The following is a 22845-nucleotide window of genomic DNA, read 5'->3' on the forward strand; positions in this document are numbered from 1 at the left end:
GTTTCTGGCTGATGCATATTGACGACCAGCCACACTTTTCTAGCCAGTGTGAGGATGGGCGGTTTGCAGCAATGGGGGTCTGAAATTACAGCCTGCACCCGCCCCGCTGAATTATTGATTAAGCTAATGTAACTGGATTACATTCTTTGGATCATGGCCACTTAAGGGACAACTAGTGTACTTATTTCCCCTATTTCTCGCCTCAGAACGGCAATAAATTATTGCTAATATGGGTGTGGGCGGGAAAAGAAAGAACTGATTCACTGAGACTGTGACACCGTTTAAACGTGTCATGTTGTTGCTCTAAACCAGGTCTGTACTTCAGACAGACGTGACCCCCGCCAGCTCATCTACAATCCTGGGCGTATGAGCTAAATAGAGAATCGGTCGGACCTTCAAAGTGAGCGGAGGCTGAGCACTGCAGTGTAGATGAGAGAGGGTGGGTTGAGAAGAAGGGATTAAGTTAACCAATGAACCAGAGCTGACCGGTGATGGATGAAGGTTGGCGCTGGCCTCCTCTGATAAGGCTATTTGAAGAGTTGTACCAGGGAAGCTGTGCTCAGACAGGGCTCAAGACTAACGGTGATGCGCCTAATTTTTTCTTCTTTTCAGCTTTTGCATTTAACAAATCAGTTTTAAAGGATCACTCTTTTCATTTTAAATTGCTGTCCATACAGGCAATATTGAGTTGTGATTGATAAACTAACAATATGGTTAAAAAATTTTTTTTTTCTTTTTCAAAGCACAATTCTACAACTTACTGATAATGTACTGAAAATGTGCTTCAGTGAGCTGAAATTAAAACAAGGAATGATAATAAAACAATGATAAAATAAATAAATTAATTAATACCTAGACTTTGACTTGATTATCATCTCGGCCTGATGATCTGTTCGCTGCTGCCTGAGTACATTTACATTTAATTTCAATCATTTTACTCAGGCTCATACTTGTGCGGTAAATTTGGCAGAAGGTAAGGAAACGGACCCGTAATCAGAAGGTCGCCGGTTCTAATCCTGAACAGTCAAGGTGCCACAGAGCAAAGCACCGTCCCCACACGCTACCCCCCAGGGAGCTCGGGGTTAACTATTTAGGCCTGATTAAAGCTCTAATACAGTGCACTTTCAAACATTCAGGAATACCTGGACCACGGCCATTCAGAGGCAGGGCCCGCCCTTTATAATCTCTGATTGGTTTAGATTGGTCTATTAATGTTCCTAATACTTTACTTGGCAGACGCTTCTATCCAAAGCGACTTACAAGGAGAAGACAGCGGCAATTCCCATTCAGTTTCCATAGATTGTGAGTTACTAATCCATTTTTGGATTGACGACAAACTAGAGTCTGAACCATCATGTTGCTGCGATCTCCAGAGCCTGCAGGTTCACTCTCTACAACATTCGCAAGATTCGGCCAACAGGCTACGCAGCTCCTCGTCCAGGCAATGGTCATCTCCAAACTCGACTATTGTAACTCTCTCCTGGCTGGAGCCTCTGCAGTCACCATAAAACCACTCCAGATGATCCAAAATATGGCAGGCCACCTCATCAGCCAAAATACACCCATGTTACGCCTCTTCTCACCTCTCTCCACTGGCTCCCGGTAGCTGCTCGCATTGAGTTCAAATCCTTGATGCTGCCTACAGGGCTGTAAATGGAACTGCACCCTCCTATATCAATACAATACTAGCCAGCTACACTCCTGCACGCTAGGGGTGTTAAAATGAATCGTATAATCGATGCATCGAGATGCAGACGTGGACGATTATGCAACGATGCAGTGCAGAACATAATCAATAATATCATGATGACGTGGAATTCAATTTCAGCCTGATCTGGGAACAGCGCAACTCCGGGTAGGAGTTTTACGCTGCACGTATTGTCATGTGACCAATTTGGACATTACACATCCCAAATATTACTGTTTTTATGTACTACAAAATGAAATAATACAAGGACCTCGGTTCCTCTGCTTGGTGGAGATGTCGATCTGCATCAGGTGCTGTGTGCATTTAAAGAAGAACTACCTGTTCTATAACTGTTACAAGGTGAGTGCGGAAGTTTTTCTGCTCTGGAGCAAATCAGAGCGTCCACACAGGCGTACAAGACCGTAACTCTGGTATTTGGAAACATCATGTGACCATGTAGAAAATGGCTGGGATGCATCGCGATGCATCGATATCGAGGCACTGCTAATCGTAACTGAATCGAATCGTGAGACCAGTGAAGGTTCACACCTCTACTACACGCTCTCTCAGATCTGCAAATGAAATGAGACTGAAAATTCCCTCTTCACAGGGTCTCCAATTCCAATCAACTCTGTTCTCCGTTGTTGTCCCTGGCTGGTGGAACAACTTGCCCTGCTCCATTCGACTAGCCATGACTACCACCACCTTTAAGAAGCAGTTAAACCACTCTTATTCAAGTATTTCAGACAAATCTAACACTTACACACGCACATAATAATGCAATATTATATATAATATAATAATAATAATAATTGTATTCTTCGTCTAGCACTTAATCCCCGAGCATGTTTATTCCTGACAAGTTAGGCCTTATCAGGGCTCTTCGTTTTTGTAAACTCAAAATCTATAGAATTCTCCTGTAAGTCGCTTTGGATAAAAGCGTCTGCAAAATAAAGTTACAAAACTCAGAGTCCTGATAAGGCCTAACTTGTCAAGAATAGAACATGCTAGACATTTTTTATTTTTTGGTGAGTGTGTGTGCACGGGCGTGTTAGACTCGTTTAGAAACACTTTTTAAACAAGTGAGTTTTCAAATGTTTCTTAAAGGTGGTTGTAGTCTCTAATATATGTCTGTTTGAACCACAGTGCGACCTCCACATTTTGAAGCACCAGTGAGGAATTATGTTGCATGTCCGACCAAATTGGTCATACTCTAAAGACCTGTGAGATGGACTCTAAACTGAACAAAAGGGCGCTTGGTGACAGAGATGACAGCAGCATATTTCTGAGCTGGTGACACAAGTGAAACCTCCATTATTGACTATTTTTGCTCCATTTTTTCACACAGTCTTCTTACGCAGTTTATTTGAAAGTTCATATGACTTTCCACCTTTATATTTTTTGATAAAAGAACCAAAACACTTTCCAAAATAAGGTGGAAGGTTTAGCAAACCACACACTTAAAGAGTCGTTTTATTTTATTGATAAATGTTATCAATGCCTCAAAAATGTATTACTTTTAAACTTGCTCTTCTAGAAGAGCTTTTCCAGAATAATAGCTGTGGAGAACACTAGAAGGTTATATAAAAGCTTTGCAGGAACTAATGCACATGCAAAATCAAGAAACCCCATCTTTGGCCTCTATAAATTAGTCTAGGTTGTCTAGTTCAGTGGTTAATGTGGGAACCATGAAACATGGACTGGGGGAGTCAGGGAAAATTGGTCTAATGTTTAAATTTTCAATTGCTAAGAAATAACATTACAATTCTTGGCTAGCAAACAAACTAATTTATTGGATTATGTTCATGCAGCTTTATCTGAAGATGGGGGAGACATTTCAGGGGTCTCTATATGTTCTGCTCTTGGTCTGTTCATTTATTTCTATTAAAACGCTGACATGCGCCAATAATGTTGAAGCAATACCGGCTTCAACAGATCCTATTAATTCATACCTTTTTTAATTGAAATGCAGTGGTAGCAATAACCAAACACTGTTCTTCCTGCACCAAGAACAGACAAGGTTGGTGAAGAAGAGGCAGATCTCAGGGAGGACCGAATGACTAACAACCTAGCAGCTCTCAGATGTAGTTGGGCTGCTGGGGTCATGCTCACTTATCCTCCAGGCACTGACTTTCATAACACGCTTTCAGCCTATGTCCGTCACACCCTCCATTGTCAAAATGAAAAGGGCCTACCACAAACCCCACTCAGTGCTTTCCACAGGCGTTCCAGTAGTGCCAATTTTCACACAAATGTCAGAATCGATATGTGCTTAACCCGCATTTGTATTCAACTCAGCATAATGGCACAGAAGCCACAGCTATAACAGATTTTGGTTCTTTTGAAAATGTAAGTCTTTTGCCGTGACCAGTATTATGATTAGGGCTTGCCATGCATTGAATAGGGTCTGAAATTACCTCTTTCAAAAGGTCAGAGCTTATCGGTCATCTATCAAAATGCCACTTACAAAGACAGCTCAGGAAGGAAGACATTTGCAAAAAACATTGCAATGAAAAGCTTTGAGAGGGTGCAGATAATGGATTTTTGTGTAGAATTCAGATTTCGCCCCCAATTGTTCACTGTTGCACCTTTCTGAGAATAGACTCAAAGCACAAATCTTACTTCCAAAATTAGGCTCTTTTTTTCTTCTTTAGAAAAACAATGTCAAAGCTAACATCTAGAAGTCAACTCCATTACATTTTTGTAATTTCCCAAAACGGGATGTTCATATCTTTTGTTTGAAGAGAGTTTTCATTATCACTTTCCCTTTCATGAAGTGAATTTCAATTAATTTCTACTCTCGACAAATTAGTCTTCATACTGAAACGGTGAAGAGCTGGCGCTGTGAGTGTCGTACCTGTTTTAGCAGGGGTGGAGAAGGAGCCAAAGCCCTGCGAGGCTACACTGTTTCCGCCTGAAGTGAAGGTGCCGCCAGGCTTCTGCTCGCCGAATGACGAGGCCCCAAAACCAAAGGTCTTGGCCCCACTGTTCCCAAACAGGCTGGGTGCACCTGTAAGACAAATGCAGTCGTCATTCAATGGGCATGGACCACAATGACAAGATGCTTTACTACTTACTGAGGCTAGGAAATATGTGGACAACAAAAATTACTATTCTTTGGAGTAAAACATTCATAAGCCATAAAGATTTCAATTTCACCATTAACCACCTTTCTCATTGCAAAGATTTATATCAATAATTCATATAGGAGAATATTTATGTCAAGAAATTGTTAGAGTAATCATAAGCTTCTGAAGGCTCTCTTCCTTTATTCCTTAAGAAGACTGATCAAGTTTGGATGCCCGGGTCACTAAGTTCATTAGTCTTAAGCAAAGCAAAAAAAAATAATATTGAAATGTAAACACTTCAGATTTTAAAAAAAGATTCAAATTAAAGTGAAGTGATTGTCACATGTGATACACAGCAGAACAGCACACGGTGCACACAGTGAAATTTGTCCTCTGCATTTAACCCATCACCCTGAGTGAGCAGTGGGCAGCCATGGCAGGCGCCCGGGGAGCAGTGTGTGGGGACAGTGCTTTGCTCAGTGGCACCTCAGAGGTACCTTGACGGATCGGGATTCGAACCGGCAACCTTCTGATTACGAGGCCGTTTCCTTAACCGCTAGGCCACCACTGCCCCAGAGAGCTGCTGCAAGAAAAAATACCTAATGGCTACAAAAACAGTGCTAAAAAATGGAAACATGGGTCTTAAACCACCTTCCACTTGACCATTTGAAACTATGTGTCCCCTCATTTTACTCACTGTGGAGGGACTCCTGGGGTGAGCATTTTTTACTGTAGTAATTAACACAATCAATCTCCAGACATATGTCTAGTGTTACTGTGTGAGAGGAAATGGGAAATGAGAGACGGAGACAGGGGGCAACAAAGCAGGAGGGGAGTAGAGATGGTGTCTGAGAGGGAGAGAATAGCAGATTCAGTAGAAGCAGAATGCATATATATGAGCTTGGAATAATGGGCTTATGACAAGGGATTCACCTTTCATTTGGCAGAAGGAGAATGGGACAACGGGTACGTGCTGCAGTGGCAGAGGGGGTGACAGATGCATGCTGGGACTGATATCAGAGGCAGCAAAGGGTGCAGAAATGCAATCCTGCTGGCATTTTCAAAAGAACACACTAATGTTATTCTAAGGGCTTCCAAACTTGGTTGCTTTTCTAATAGCCATAATATAAGGAATTTTACAGCAAACATAATATTTAACTGGTATATATATATTAAGCTTAATAGCTTTAAAATGCATAATTGCAAATTTTGCAGATTGCTGCCAAATAGAATAACATAGCAGAGGTAGCAGATTGCAGTGACTCAAAAATTGACCTCTTGATTAAATCATATAAAACCCAAATAAATAACTTGATATGACGAGTATGGATTTCAAGGGCCAGAGTCCTCAAACGTTTACAGTGGAATTGGAAATGTGACTGGGACCTTTAGCCAACCTTCTATGCAAACCAATGGTGCGAGTTAATGTCAATGAAAAGCACTTAGTCAGGAATGGGAAGGGAAAAGCTTCAACAGACATTTGATCACATTTTTAATGTCTGGAGACTGTTTTTAAATAAAACATTGAATTGTGTGTCTGTTAATTTTGGCTTAAATTTACAGAGACGTAAACAAAGCCAAAAAATGCACAGAATGTCAGTGGGATGTTAGATTGATATATTGCTATGTGTTTCACAGAGCTTGGGTGAACTAAAAAGTTCAGAAAGGTAAAAAGAAGGGGACTCCGGTAGAGTTCATAGAAGAGTGAGTTCCCCATTGAGCCCCTATAGGATATCAAAGTCTATCAAAGGTCTCAAGTCCCTGCACGTTCCTACTGTGCTTCTTGAATCAACCAACCATTGATTCAGGGTGCTTCACGTGAGATTTCAAAAGAAGGCTAGGAAGATATAGGTAAAAGAACTAGATGAGGGAACAAAATGAGGACAAAATGAAACAGGAGTTGAGGCATAAGCCAAAGAATCTGCATATTTACAATAGGCAAGTAACACATTACTGTAAAACAAAGCTAAGGCTCATGTTAGCACATGGAAGGGCACTGGGATGTCTGAGGGAGGACAGGGCTGGATTTACAAGTCCTCACCCCCCACACACCCAGGAAGGCTGTGTGAAGAATCTGTGCATGCACACACACACACAAACAAAAAACACTGAGACACGGAGCCACAGCCAAGCGTGACTGCGCATTTTAATCACACCAGGCTGGAAAGGATCACACAGCATGCAACAGCAAAGATTTCACTTTCTGCATGTCTTCAAAAAATGTTGAAAATGCTCTTAGTTGATTGTGTGATCCTCAACAGTCATGGCACTATCGGTCACAATACACATTTTTAATATACATTTAGAGGGGCTTTGAATCAAATTAAACGTACAGTGGCTTGTTGGTAATTTTTACAGTTGCTATGCCACTTTACTTCCCTTGCTCTTTAACATACATTATCTGATCAGCCATAACATCACGGTGCCTAATAGTAAGTAAGTCCTACATTCGGTGTGATTGGGGATGTCAAGAACGCATAATTTTGCCTATAATTAGTGATTTAGTAATAGAGACGAGAAAGTGACATGAATGTTGAATGAATGTTTTAAAGTGTCTTCCTTGAGGCTTGTACTGCATACTATTTGTAGCCTATATCAATTGTTCCAAAGGTCTTGTAGTAACAGTATTATTGTAGGCAAGCAGGTCAGGTTATTCCCAAAATTAGGCCTACACAGTATCAGCATCACTGCATCGTCTATATAGTTCACCCGAAAGTCTAGTTTGTAGTGTAGCATTCTACAAACACATTACTTAATACCTCAACATGTTTATAGACATATTTAAAGCACACACAAAAACACATACACAAATAGGGATACACTTAGTGTTATATAAAGCTGGCACCTGTTTGGTTGGCCTGACCAAAGCCTCCAGTATTGGTGGATGCAAATGGGTTCTTGTTGGCAGCTTCCTCACTGGGCTTTCCCCCCAAACCACTGAAGAAGCCTCCACCAGAGACGGCAGCTTGGTTGGCTGACCCTGAGCCAAAGAGCCCTCCAGAAGAAGAACTTGCCTGTTGAATAAACACACAGACATAACAGTGAATACCAGAGTAAAACACACCTTAAAAAAACTGCATTAGAGAGAGATGGACCTGAATGTGAATGCACAAAAAAAAAAAAAAAAAAAAACAATGAAATAAGGGAATTAAACTATAAATGTATTTGAAAAAGGGATTACAGAATTCAAGCAACAGCATTACTAACAATGTTAAAGATTGCTGTGTCATCTAGTATTAAATAAAAAGCATTAGTGACTAACTAATGAATAACGAGTCAGTGTGGTTCATTTCAAAATTAAATACAAATCCACCTTCCCTTAAAACAAACTTATTTAAAAACAGAAATTATGAAACTAGTCTGGGATAGGCTTTTCACGATGCTGAAATTTTAAACTCGATAATAGAGGGGAAGGGGGAAATTTTTTATTTTTTTTAATATTAAAAAAAAAAAAAAAAGTCAGAACACCATATATATATATATACACACACACACACACACAACATAAAGAAATTCATAAATAAATAAACGAATAAATGAAAGGTCCCCTATTATGCAAATTTCACTTTGTGAGATTATTTAACATGATTACTAGTTCCCCTAGCCTTTCCATGGTCCTGCAGTAGCTAGAAATAGCGATAGGTGCTTTAAAGAGTGCTTTGGCAATTCGGCTTTGCTGTTGAGAGAGCGGAAGGGGAAATTGTCCCCTCATGTAGTCATAAGGCGAAAGGTTACCTGCCCCTTTCTCATGCTTTGTCCGGCCAGAGAATTTCTCACCTCACCACTGAAAAAGTAACTGGCTTGAAAAAGTCATGTCTTGAAAATGTGCAAAGCATCGCAGTTGCTCAGTGATTGGATGTAAAATGAGAACAATGTTTTCAGTTCCATCACGCAAGTCTCTGAAGAACAAGTGGGTCAATAAATGTTTTTTTTTTTTTTTTCTGGAAAAACGCAGACACAACTTCCTGGTTGCGGCAAACAGGAAGTGTTGACGCAATTTCTGCAAATTCTTCTATAGGCTGCTCTCTTCTTTGTCCCACATCTCTCCTCCTCATTAGCGCCACAACTGAATTTCGGAAAGAAACTTCAGATACAGTATTACAGTATACAGCATGAGAAGCACTCATTGCTTCTCATGCCACTAAAGTAAAACATATATTGTGTGATTATTTATTTGTAACACACGGAGAGAAGCAAAGACACAGCCTTTCTTATATTTAACTTGCTTAATTTGTCGTGCTGCTCACTTTGACAGCGGCAACTATGAAGCTTTTCTTGCAAACGGGCTTGTCCAGATCTTTTGGTTTTCCCCATTCATCTGGTTGATATCCAAAATACTTCCAGATGGTGCCCTTGCTTTTACATTTTCTAGCAAGCTTGGTTCTGCAGAATTATGTATAAAGGGTCTCGCTCAGATAAACATTAGGTCCTCTAGGTAGCCAGGCATTGCATATTGAAATCGATAACAATTATTATTATTATTTTTTTTTTTTTACACATTTTAGTTGCTCTGGGCGTTCGATAAATGCTGTAAATGTTTATGTTTCACATAAACCTTTCTTCTTTTTATTGTCTTCTACACAACAATGCGAACGGAGTGCATTTAGTTGTTAGAAGTGACACTGGGAACAGATACACGCTTGCATTTTTAACAGCCAGAATGTTCTGCTCAAAGGATCCTCATGATGTGCTGTGGTCTTATGGCCAGAGCTCTATATTGTTCAGAACCCCCACACTCAATTCCCGTCACTGCAATGAGAAAGACCGGCCCGTCTGTCTGTCCTCAGCCCTTGGCGCAGCGGAGGTACACTGAGGGGAGTTTCGCTCGGATTGATGTGACATTTAATTTTCGTCTGTCTCCCCATTGCAACACCGACAAGGCTGAGGCATTTAATAAATAACTAAATGAAACCGCGGCCACGTGAATGGCGGTTCTGTGGCTGGGCCTTGGCTGTCTTGCACGGCGAAATGATGCAGTTTCTTGTGAATGCTAAGTGGAAGGCTGGGACGGGAAGGAAGGTTACCTGTCCAAAGACGCTGCTGCTTGGCTGCTGACCAAACACTGAAGAGGTGGATGTGCTGCCAAAAGCTGTTGGATGCGGAAAAGATAAAACATTTCTCAATCAGATCTGGGTGATGAATATTGCATGATACACCAAAGCAAGGTCAAACATTTGTTTATGGTCTTATTCTGGAACACAAGTAAATATACAGTGGGGCAAAAAAAGCATTCCATCTGTGTCAATTTGCTGAGGTAAATCTAATAATGAATTCAGCTTTAAACTGACTATAGTGAATATGTTTCATTGGAAAGTTGCCGTTGATACGGTTTATATCATCACAAACCATTCATTCGCTTTGCATTATAATTTCAGCTTTCTCCATTTGATTTGCGCTTGTCATTAAAACTTGTATTTTACACACTAAAAAACGCACGTTATAAAGACAAGTGACTAGCATTATACCAAACGACTTGTGTCTTTCTAGACATTGCAAGCTACCTACTGTGCACTGAGAGCAGAATTCTGTCGCTGGGTGTGAGAAGATGACTGCATGAGTGTTTACGTGTGCATGTTGAGAGTGGGGGGGGGAAATAAAGTGGCGCAGTAATTTTATGGCTGAGCAGCCACCGTTCTGAATTATACCGGGGCAGTGCGCTGGATTACAGCTCTCCCTGTTCACCAAGAACGCCACAGACGAGCAGGAGAAGGCAAGTCCCCAGGTCGGCCTTTTATCTCACTCACCACTCTGGCTTTTCCAAATGTGCACAGGAACACACACACATACATAAATATAGATGTGACACATACCATAGTAGAGTCCATGTTAAAGTCAGTATGTTTCCATGCCGAGATTAGCCTAATTGAAATCGTACTACAGTTCTTGTGCGAAAGTACACGCACAGGAGCAGAATGGATGAACAATTCAACTCCGCTATGAGTGGCCCTGGGTAAATTCTATTATTCTATCTGGTTGACCCATTAAAAAAAAAAAAAAAAAAATCACTGTTCAAAACAGAAAAATAAAAGAACTGGAGGGCAAATTCTCCATCCCCATGTTGAGTGTTGCACTGGATTGATTTACAGATCCGTGCAATTCATAACCCTGCACACGTTAGTTATTTTGCAAACGAGATAAATGCCATACAATTGAGGTTATCTGGCAGCGGGTCCATTTAGTCGTGGAAAGGTACAAGATTTTTATGCAGTGTGCAGCAACGGATTAGGGTTTGAGTATCATCCCCCACACATGGACCAAAAACAGTAGGGAGAGCGAAGTCTAGGAAAGCCCAACGGATTTGAATAATCCGCAGCCAAATATGATGAGGTGGTCGTGGAAGCAGGGTGCAGGAAACACTGTGATCTGATTTGTCCATCCAGTTTGACCGGATAGGCGGCCTATTAATGAGCTCTGACCGACGGATTAAGTCCATTGTCTAATCAGTGCAATCTTACAAATCCAGCGCCGCTCAGCAGGCATTGCTTGTACTCTAGAACAGCTTTCATACTTTAATCCATCCCAACGCCTCGCCACTGCAAGCCTGGCCCTGGAGGACGCTGGGAGAGGGCTGGCTGGAGCATCAGCATTTAATGAGCACGCCTACGCTGCTATTATACAATTGCGATCGCGCGACTTCCATGACTTTCATTGAGGTTACAGAGCATTAACGATGCAGAAGAGAGGAACGCCTCAGTCAGAGGTTGACCAGGATGGTAATTTAATTCGCGTCCTATCAGCTACAGGCACACGCAGCAAATTACTGGCTGGAGCTGGGGCCGGCTATTAAGCTTCCAAACCGAGCAGACGGTCACAAAGCTTAAAAGGTCTAATGCCCAGCAAATACTGGTTAATGAGAACCAAATCGATAGTCCTCCCTATGAGCTCAATGAGGGCTCTGTATTTCAACAGGATGTAGAGAATGCACGTTTCTACAGTCTAACTCCATTATTCTGGCCAGTGAGCAATCACAAAGCCGTTAGTGAAACTGAGTTCATGAGGGGAAGAACACACAAAATAAATGCAAAATATATATATTTTCGTTCCAGAGGGTTGTGGGGGAGAAATTAAAGATGATACAGGTGGAGCTGAAAAAGGTGAGGAATGCAAAAGGATTTACAAAAAAAACTATATGTTTAAAACATCTGTGGTTTACAGTGATTTACAGATATCAGTGCATTAAAAACCCTCAAAACATTCTGGTCACAATTCAAAGGCATCAAATAGTTATTTCCATGCAGCTATTAACTTAAATGATAAAAGGTTCTCTCCACAGAACCACAGAATGAAAGGAAATGTTTTAAGTGGCCATCCAAAATCCTTAGACAACCTACATAAACCAGCATGCCAGAGATGCCAAACAGGAGATGCTTCAGGCAAGATGGTGTATACTGGGGCTGATCAGCTGTCCTTAAGCTGCTGCCCACCCACTCTCCGGTAGCCACCAAGAGAATTCTGGGAATCCATGGGAATGGGGAAGTTTGGAGTTCCACAGCACACCCCAGGACCCACCCTCCAGACATATTCCTAGACAGCCCGCGAAAGTGATCAGCTGCCACCCATCAAGACCAGACGGCCACCTGCTGAGCGGCCGTGAATACCTCAGCCAGAAAGAGCTGACTGCCCCGGAATTCCGTACCCTGAATTACCTAGCGTGGCGTAGAAATGAACTATTACAGCAATTCAGAGCATGCCTTAAATGCCGGCAAATTCCGTATGAAAAAAAACCAGTGGAGTGCAAATTGTCAACGCTTGGTGGCACCATTGCACCCTGCCCTCATTTCCCTTCAGGGCTGCAGATAGGAGAGCCGCAAAGACACTAAAAAAGTACAAACAAACAATAAATAAATATAAAATACCTACCAATACCAATGAATATATACACATTTAAATTAATACAAATGCTTTTCAAAACAAGTCTCTGCTTGTGCGCTTGATTTTATTAATCTATATGGCATTGCTTGATACGGGTTCAACAATCAGTATTACAGAGATTTTAAATTCTTTACCCCCCCCCCCCCCCCATTTGTGACATCAGTTTGTAATGTCTGGACAGTTTACAGATGATCAGCTATGTGCAACAAGCAGACATGTTCCACCAAAACAGATGGGGCTACATCAGGCGCCACCTTGCTGTTCAATTATCCAAATGCGGCTGATGGATTGTTTTCCTAACAATGTCCTTCAAAAATCCATGTGATCCACAACTCCACTACTGAACACGCTGGGTCAGACAGCTGGCAGCTGCCATGGTAATGCACCACTTCGCTCAGATGCATTGCTCTCCATCCTGAACAGTTTTGCATTATACCATCTTAATACTTCCAATACATGGACAAAAGGACACATAAAATGCAATCCAAAAAACAACTTAATATTAAAATTAGAATATGATTATTCATACATATCATCTGTCGTTCACTGTGCAATGGAACTGACTTTGACTGATATTGGCAGAGTGGATTATGAATGTGAAGACAGGTTCAGCCCAGTAGGGTCATCTTCACTAAGGCCATTTCCAAACCACTTAGCTACCAGTCCCATCTAATCCCAGCCTACCTAGAAGCACACAGCCAGAGAAGGGACGGCATGAGATCTCCAAAAGAAGAGATGCAAGAGAAGGGTCTGGCTGCTAGCTTCTAGAGGTGGGCAATATCAATATCAACATTTCATGTTGTAAAGATGTCATACCATTATGCAGTGGATTATGTTATTAAACTTGTGATGGTGAAGGCAAACAAAGTTTGATTGCTGAAGAATTAATTCCAAAATGGCAGCTACTTCAGTGTAAGGGTGGGTGATGAATGAAATATACTTTATTTATATTGGATGTGCAACGCAATAATGACTATCATGTACATAAGAGTATAAATCGCATGCAACAAGGAGAGTGATGAACTTATATTTAATTGGGTGCCTTCCACTTACCATTTTCACTCTACACAGAGTTAAAATTACTCTTATCTATAACCATGGATTTGCACCTTGTAGGTGTAAAGCGACAACATTATACACACGAAGATGTAGAGGTCTAGTAATCCGTGCTTGTGCTTTTCTAAGGTTCTGCCCACCTGCCACACCCAGTTTTCTGACCCATTTTCCCCATAGACTTAACATTGGAGCATTTTTTGACAGGCTCTCACAACCTCAATTTTCACTCTAGACACCCAAAACACAACATCCAGTATCTCCATGACCCCCTCTTTCCGTTGCACCCCTTTTTTCCCCCCAAGTGGCCACACCCACACTCCTCCTATTCAGCCCCTAATTCTCCCCACTCACTTATAATGGGAACTTTAACCATTTCTCACATCCACACACTTCAACATATTGACATGAAACTTGACACAAACCTAATTGGAGTCCCGCCTAATTTTCTAGACCACGCCCCTGACTACAACCACGCCCCTTACACAAAACTACACCCCCAGAAACCAAAAATGGCCAAATTGACTTTGCTTGTCAACATCCCCCATGAGAAGCCACACCCCTAGCAAGCCACACCCCAATTTGACCACGCCCCCAGTAAAAATAAATCTGCCAAAAAATTTAGCACGTCAACAGCGCCCCCTTTTCTTTTCTTTGACCATTTCTCTTTTAATCTTTTCACGGCTTTCCAAGCCAAAATTGAAGTTTGTTTACAAACATCCCTTGTCTAGTTAGGATTAATGTAATAGTCACCTGGATAACACACACTTTCAATTCTTATCCATATATTTGTCTTTACTGACTTTGTTATACTTCACATATCCATAAATATGATCGATGAAGTAAGCCAGTTAGTGTTATTCCCTATTAACTGACTGATATGAAGACAGAACGATTGACACTCACCAGAAGGCTGGCCAAAGCTGAAGCCAGTGGAGGAGGTGGTAGCTGTGTTGGCGCCAAACACTGAGCCCTGCCCAAATCCAGAGCTCTGTTGGCCAAAAGCAGGAGTACCGCTGCTGAACAGGCCTCCTCCGGTGCTGGGGGTGGAGCTGGTGCTACTGGTGCTGCTCAGCTGGCTGAAAGAAAAGGTGTTGGCACTGCTGGTGCTGCCAGAACCAAAAAACGTGCCGCCGGCACTACTGGAGGGGTTAGGAGCTGCAGGCTGGCCAAACACAGGTGCGGGTGCGGACCCAAACACAGACTGACCAAAGGTGAAGCCTGCGGAAGACCCTGAAGCTGGTTGGCCAAAGTTGCCCACCTGCCCGAATACAGGCTTGCCAAACCCGGTAGGGGCTGGAGCGGCGGTGCTAGCACCAAATGATGAGCCGAACCCAGTGGTGGGGGCAGGAGTGCTGGTGGGAGGATTGGACGGTTGGCCAAATACCGGCGTTGTGGCTGCAGTGATTGCTGGTACAGGGGTGGCAGTGGCTGCAGTTGCTGGGGCTGCAGTGGTGATTACCGGTGTCAGGGTGGTGACCCCCAGGGTGGTAGTCTCTGTGGTAGTGATGGTGGTTGATGGCTGGGTGAAGATGGAGCCCGGTGTGTCAGAAGGGGGAGCCACTGCAGCGGCCTCTTGTGTAGCAGGTGTGGTGAAGGCTGATGCAGCTGGCACTGGGGCTAGAGAAGCTACTGGGGGTGGCTGAGAGGCAGCTGGGTCGGAGGTAGGAACGCCCTCTGAATGCTGAGTGACTGATGAAGGTGGAGGAGCAGGTGTCACAACTGGATTTGGTGACAGGGGAGTCGGAGGCTTCTCTGAAATGTTAACAGCATTTGCTGCAATCGAGGCAGTTGAGGCTGTAGCTGCAGATGTGTCCTCGACAGACAATGGGGGTGATTGACTTTGAGGCTCAGGGCTCTGGGCTTCAGGCTCCACAGCCGGGCGGCACTCAGGTGAAGGCTCGGGCGGGTTTGTCTCCGTACTTGGCAAGGGCGCCGCCAAGACACTGCTGAAGGAAGGGGGACCAAAAGAGAAGGTGGGTTGGGCAGGTACCTCAGGAGGTTTGACCACACTGGATGAGGCAGCGGGATCTGAAGCACTGGTCTGTGGTAGGAATGGAGTCTCCTGTCCTCCACTGACCCCAGCCTCTGCTGGGGGCTTGTTTGTCTGAACAGAACTAAAGCTGAATTGTGCCAGTACCCCTGAACTCTGACCAAAGGTGAAGCCTTTGGTGGTCTTTGGGTCCTCTTCACTCTGTCCAACTCGCAGACAAGAGAAGTTGCCCAGAGTGTCTCCGCCAGCAGTTGGGAGAGTTTTGGGAGGCTGAGTGTCCTGAGTACCGAGGGCTGGGGTGGATGAGGTGATCTTTGCAGGCTCCGCGGGCACGTTCAATATGGGAGAAGGGGTTGAGTTGGTGCTGGCCCCCAGAGCAGGAGAGCTGGACTTGGCGAAAGAGAAGGAAGTCTCTTCGGTGGCAGCTCCAAATATTTTACTGCTGTTGTTCGTGCCAAAGGAGAATTTACCCAACTGGCCGGGATCTTTCACTGAAACAAAAAACAGATATATTAAACCTACTGCTCCACAGAAAAGTCCAATATAGGAGGTTAAGAAGGATCTAAAGTGCTGAGAAGTCTGCTGCACCTTGCAGGACTCCAGGACCTTGTGCTGCAGAAGATGCATTTGGAGCTGTAAAGCTGAAGCTTCCTGCTGGCCTGTTCAAAAGGGCACAAAAGTACAATTACAATATGGCCACTGGCAACATAGATTCTGCCAATGAACAAACCAATGCATTCCAGAAACTGTGTGCTTTTTCCAGTATCAGCTGGTTGGGAATGTGGGGTCGAGGAGGCTCAGACATTGCCCCGATGAAGGTCTGGGGACACTTACCCAATGAACGAGAAAGGCTGGCTGCCCTGGTCTGTTAAAGATGGCGCAGACGCAGCACTGGACACTGGGATGTCAGCGATTGATGAGGCTCCTATAAAGTGAAAGTGATTAGTTGTCACATGCGACACACCTAGTGATTTTAATCATGATGATGATTGTGGCTGCACAGATTAAATTAAAACGACCGACTGCGATATTTACATTTAAATAGGGGGGCTCTGCTGCATATCAAATGTCTCAACCAATAGTCAGCCAACCACCAGGGGGCAAACAAAAGAATAGACTGTATGAGAGGAAACCTCAAATTGTGACCGAGTGAGTCGTTACATCGGGAGCAGTATGTGACAGCATAGCTATATACACACACACACACACACACACACACACACACACACACTGCATTGAGCCTCTCAGCATGCGTCAATACGGCAGTCACTTTCTTATACAACTTATATATATTCACTTTTCTGTGACTTATTATTTATTGCTGCTGCACTTTGTCTTCTATGTCTTCTGTGTATCATGTTCTATGTTCTGTCTACGTGGGAGAGGTTTTCAAGTAAGAATTTCATTGTGCTCTGTACGCTGTACTTTGTACATATGACAATAAACTTCAACCACCAACCTCATATTTGGACTGGGTTCAAAGCTCATTCAACCACACTTCTCTGATGGTATGAGCGAAACTTTTAAAATTCCCTAACTTTTCCATGACATACCCTGACCAAAAAGCAGAATTTCCATTAGCCCCCATAAAAATCTAAATTTTGGGTGCTAAGCAGAAAAGGTCATTTAAAGGGATATAGAATTCAAAACTGCATTTATAGCATTGTTGTTGAATATAGGTAGCTTGGCAAGTTGAATGGGTGGTAGCCTACAGGGTAACACACTCGCTTATGAACCAGAAGGAGGTTCAAATCCCACTTACTACCATTGTGTCCCTGAGCAAGACACTTAACCCTAAGTTGCTCCTTTTGAGCAAAACAAAAACACTCACTGGGAACAAAGATGTGTAAATAAACAGCTGGTTTTGCCTACTGCACTATATGCTATTAACAAAATTCCCTGATAATTCCCTGACTTGGCACCCAAATGATCAAACTCCCTGCCTTTCCCTGTCTGGAAAAGACTTTCCTGAAATCCATTGATATTCAAAAAGTTCCCTAACCTGTGGAAACCCTGCACAACTAGTTAAGTTTTCTTTCTGAAACTATTCTGGACCTGGTTATTAGAGCATTTGCCAAAAGAAAATAGTCTGTGGTCAGGAGATTTAAGAAACAAGGAAATGCACAGTCCCTTGCCCAGGGAGCAGACATCGCACTCAACTGATCTTTCATTCCATAATGCACAAACCTGGCAGAGTATCTTAAAATATTGGTCCATAACAGGAAACTGATTATGTAATAGGTAGGCTAATTTTTAGGCTAAAGACAATTAGGTTACACTTGATCTGAGACACACAAGATACACATGTATTTTCATCAGTTTATGACTTTATGAAGTGGAGTTAGCCAATTTGTGGTTTTGAGACACATTGATTACTTACCACACATTGGCCTGTAATAACTGAAGTCATAACTGATGCCAAATGGCAGTAATCCACAAAAAGAAAAAAAACTGAGAAATGGCACACAAGTAAATCTTATACTGATATTCCCATCATATTGAATCATTGTTAAAGAGGTTTACAATGTATAATTCCCATGCAATTAACAATACAACTGCTCAGACTATTATGCCATCTGGCAAAATTACAGTGAGAAGCAGTTTCAGCCTGTATGTGTTATAATGGCTGGGGAGAATTTATCAATATTTTAATCAACAGCTTGCTGAATACCCACTTACTGAAATGGAGAACATTAAAAGCAAGAGCCACTCATCTAATAAAAGCTGGAAAACATGCACTCAATTACAGAACCTGCCTATTCAGCTATTAACATGAATTAATTTCTAAAAAAAAAAAAAAAAAAAAAAATGTGTGTGTGTTTTGTGTAGTTGTCTCGACCGGCACTGTATTATGGGTCAGTGCACAACGCACACTGTGAATACCGGAGGCTTTGCAGTATGTGATGAGATGACATATAATGCTGACTTTCACAAACAGGGTATATAACATTCCTAAAGCTTCTTAAGTTTTACTTTACTTGCAAAACGTGAACTTACTAAACTGAAGACTACTTACCAAAAACGAAGCTGGTTTGTGGGGCCGGAGTAGTTTCTGTGGGAAGTGCAGCAACCTTTAATGCGCCCTGAACAGAGTTCTGTAAAAAACAAAATGCAGAATTTGACACAAGGTACAACAAAGCGAGTCACAAAACCAAGGCAACTTGTCTTCATATGACATAACTTATATGCTCGAGTCAAAGAGCTTCACAGTTGCCCATGTTTGTTACTTAAAGGATTTCATGCCCAACAATGTTGTCACCAATTTTCTCTGTAGTAGACACAGATAGACTGCTAAATTGTTCAAATTGCAAAATATGGCATGCAGTTATGATCTGGTCATGATACGTCAATGTACCGCAGTGGACATACTCGCTTTGCCTGAGTGGTCGCCACCGTCGCCAACACCTGCTGGACCACTTGCACGGCAGGTGCCGGTACAGAGGAACTGTAGAGATGGGAGAGAGAAAGATGGAAGTTAAATGACAACACAAGGAAAAATCAGAAAGTGAACTGGTCCAGGGTACAGTAAGTGTGCCATAGTTGTCAGAGCAGATTTGGTGTTGATTTGTTCAAGATAACAGTCCAATAGGTTTAAGAGTAAGGATTGTATTAATTAACCCAGCATGGTGCACTGGAGGAAGGACTTGAGAAGCAACATGAAAAGCTTATGGTGGCTAGAATTGCAAGTAGCCTCACACACATCTTTCAAGAAAAAAATGGAATAAAACTACTCAAGGCCAGCTAAATCTGGACTACTGAAAAGAAAATCGCACTAAATGTCAAGCATGGTAAACCCGATAAACCGTGGCATTCACAATTATCATTGATTTAAAAAAAACAAAAATTGTGTAATTGCCCCGCCCCCCACACCTTATCAATTTGAATGACAATCCTTAAATCCTTAAACGTCACAAACAGCATTCAAAATCAAGGTGCAACTCAGAGCAGAAGCGAAGTCTCAAGCAAGTGCATATTAAAGGAAAAACTGTTGCAGGGGGTTGCTTCAGACTGCTCTGCATTGTGATCAAAGCTAATTTGGAAACTACCCTTAGGGCTGTTCTGTACAGATACTTGTGACAGAAGCGGAACGGGCCAAGCTTGGAAAGAACAGTTGACCATCAACTATGGCAACTGGAAGATAAAGAGAGAGTGAAAATTGTAAAGTGAAATATGAGAAAATTGGTAGCGGGGGAGAGAGTAATGCACTCAGGTTGGTGGAGTCTTTCTGCATAAAATCAAACGTGATGGAGGCAGTGACCTGATAAAGATGCTCATCTGGGTGCTGCTTGCTCACGGTCCCATCACACACGTTACAGCAAGGCCAAAGACCCAGAGAGCGGAATGCACCAGACTACACCTCACAGCAAATGCCAACCATTGCCACAGAAGCGGCAAAAGAAAAAGAGCACACGCAGCACAGAGATGGATGTGCCACTGGGGCAAGGTTAAGGCTGTGGAAGTGCTGAGCACACAGGGCTTTGATATGATCTGTGCCAAGGTGTCAGTGGGGCAGGCGAGTGGCGTTCTTGTTGAGTCCTTGGAGAGAAGAGGATGTGAAGCTGACTTGACCTACCAACCTCCCCCGACACAGTCGGGAATAAACCTGCGGCCACTTCATACAGCTGCAGTGGTCTGTTTGCTGTGACCATCCCATTCATAAAGAAATGCCACCGTTTCACTACTAAACTCACAGGAACATTAGTCGACCTCACCGATAACTTCTGAAAGGAGGACCCCGGGGTCCTCCGTAAGACTGTAAATAATTTAAGGGAAGAAGACATTAATGATGCATATGGAGACGCTGGCTGTCTATGGCCTCCATGGTTACCGATACGTAATACCAGCCTTCGCAGAACAAAACCACAGCAGGTCTTCCCATGTCACCTTGCCCGGGAACACCATTCAGATTACACAGCTTGCCAAGCTCCTCAGAAGGGCTGGGTTACACAGCTATACCTTTACACGACTGTGCCAGATGATATAATGTGTGCAGTGAATCATGGGAGCAATTCAGACTCAATCATCCTAACTGGACAACTAATGCATTGTTGGGTTAAGGAAACTCCGGTGCTTAAAATTATATGTCTGTCATGTGGGTTTTTGCGGTCTGTGAAGTCACCAATGTGCCTTTTAGGAGGTGCTGTGGACACCCAACGAAAAGTAATCAGTCAAGTGGAAGCAAAGCCAATGAGACAGATCGGCATAGCTGCATTCACTTGCATTCAGTATCTGTATTATAATGGTGGCCAAGGTGTGCTACATCAATGATAAGGGCTTATTCTGTAATCGCAAACATTTTCAAATAGGTTCAAGTAAAACATATTTTATAACATTTCATTTACATCTTATAACAGTACCAGACCGATGTGTCCAAAAGAAAGAGTTCTAAAATCCAAATAATCTTAATAAATTAATAAATAAATTACCTGTCTAAGATTGACTAGTACAACAACAACTTTGGCATGTACTACCCAGCAAAAGATCATGATTATACCTTTTCATAAACTTCTGTTTAAAGGTTCAGTAATGAAACTGGACGTAACCTACAGGGAGTCTCCGGCAGCAGCGGGCTGGGCAATCTTCAAAAGCAGCACTGTGCGAAGGCCTCACAGAGAACTAAGCCTCATTTAAACTGTTTAGGTCAGACCCCACACTTGGCTGCATGTGCAACATGCAAGAAATGCTGCCTTAATTCTGGAGTCATGTTAAGAGACGGTAAAGGATGTTGGGTTTGGAGCTGAACCCAAGAGCTCAGTGCGCCCAGGCTGCCAGCACAGGGCTTTCTAGAGACAAAACGAAGCAGTAGATACACACACTCACTCAAAATAAATTCATTTTACTGATGAGTGCTTCAGATAAATTCAAATTATGCAACAATATGTAAAAAATTACTATGAAATGATAATAGTGAACTGTATTCCTTTATCAATTTAAATTCAGACTATTTCAGTTTCAGTCATACAAATGCAATGTGTATAACAGACCCACAGAGGCCACACCCCCCCAAAAAAAATGGTCAGTTCAGGGGGTTGAATAACAGCGCACCTAACATAACATGCAGAGTATATTTTCACTGCACTAAAGTTTTCTTAAGACCATTCAGACATCTTAATGCAAGGCGGCACCATTTAACATTTCCCAGCATCTGTCCACTCTGACATTCCAGCCATTGCCCTCAGCACATCCAGATGTTAGCATCTGCCTAAAAAACTGCAAGTTCACATCAGAGCAACATGCACAGAGCTGACTCATGTAAGGGTGCAAATTTTGCTTGGTCGCAGAGACTTCACATTTGTTTTCAAGCATAAAAAGGAGGCTGTACTGAGACCTTGGGTGCCAGGACTTGATGAATGGTGCTGTGCGGAGTTTATGGCAACGTATGCGGGCAGCAAAACAATGCCTAACAAGCAGCAACTGAAACAAATGGTGCTTAATGCAACAGGACAGTAGGTGAAAGCTGATAGGTCGAGACCCAGACCCTCAGAGAGCATTGCTCACATAATTCCACTAACATATAAGCAAATGGGGATGGGGGGGGGGGACTGATTAAACCACAGGCAGATTATTTAAAGTACATCACACTCTAATGGTTAACGCTGACATGGAGAGCGTAGCGCAGGGAATCACTTGAGCCTTCCAGCTATGGCACGCCTCCTCGGCCGTGCTGCATGCAGCTCCACTCGGCCAGGGGCGGGGGCAGCACAGAGAATTGAAATGTCAAAGCCGACAGGCCCAGTCCTATAGACGGCTGCTGTCAGTCCCGTGGCATCCACCACTCAGCCGCCTGCCTACACGCCCCAGTGCCCATGAGTGCACAGCAGGTTCTCGTACGAACACACACACACAAACTTATAAAGAACTGTATAATTCAACTAATATAAACCAGAACATACTCATTTATTAACCTTTGTAACAAAAAAGCAAGCCATGGTACAAGTAGCCAAATCACAACCACAAGCAGTGAACGCAGAGGGACATGAAGAAAGCCACAGCAGGAGACTCCATCTGAAAAGTGGGAGTGCGAGAAGCCGTATTACTAAAACATGGCACAAGGCGTCATCCAGCAAAGAGCATGTTGTCCTTCAGCCTCAGCCAAACTAAAACAAGCAGTGGTGACCAAATGAAGGACTACATTTAGTTACATTTAAGTTACATTTAGGCTTGAAATTGAT

General features: G+C 42.8%; 1 protein-coding gene across 2 annotated transcripts in view; it reads right to left on the minus strand.

The window, feature by feature from the left end:
- The window catches only part of nup214 (nucleoporin 214), a 44515-nt gene that overhangs the window by 6327 nt on the left and 15343 nt on the right, over positions 1–22845 (minus strand). For both annotated transcript variants that reach the window (XM_028973302.1, XM_028973301.1), the window contains exons 25-32: positions 19043–19118; positions 18690–18768; positions 16508–16598; positions 16262–16332; positions 14587–16164; positions 9780–9844; positions 7601–7769; positions 4545–4697 (exon numbers count right to left, since the gene is read on the minus strand). In XM_028973302.1, coding sequence (XP_028829135.1) covers positions 4545–4697; positions 7601–7769; positions 9780–9844; positions 14587–16164; positions 16262–16332; positions 16508–16598; positions 18690–18768; positions 19043–19118 — 2282 coding nt within the window. The remainder of the gene's footprint in view (positions 1–4544; positions 4698–7600; positions 7770–9779; positions 9845–14586; positions 16165–16261; positions 16333–16507; positions 16599–18689; positions 18769–19042; positions 19119–22845) is intronic.

This window comes from Denticeps clupeoides, chromosome 3, assembly GCF_900700375.1.
Source record: "Denticeps clupeoides chromosome 3, fDenClu1.1, whole genome shotgun sequence".
NCBI classification, from domain to species: Eukaryota; Metazoa; Chordata; class Actinopteri; order Clupeiformes; family Denticipitidae; genus Denticeps; species Denticeps clupeoides.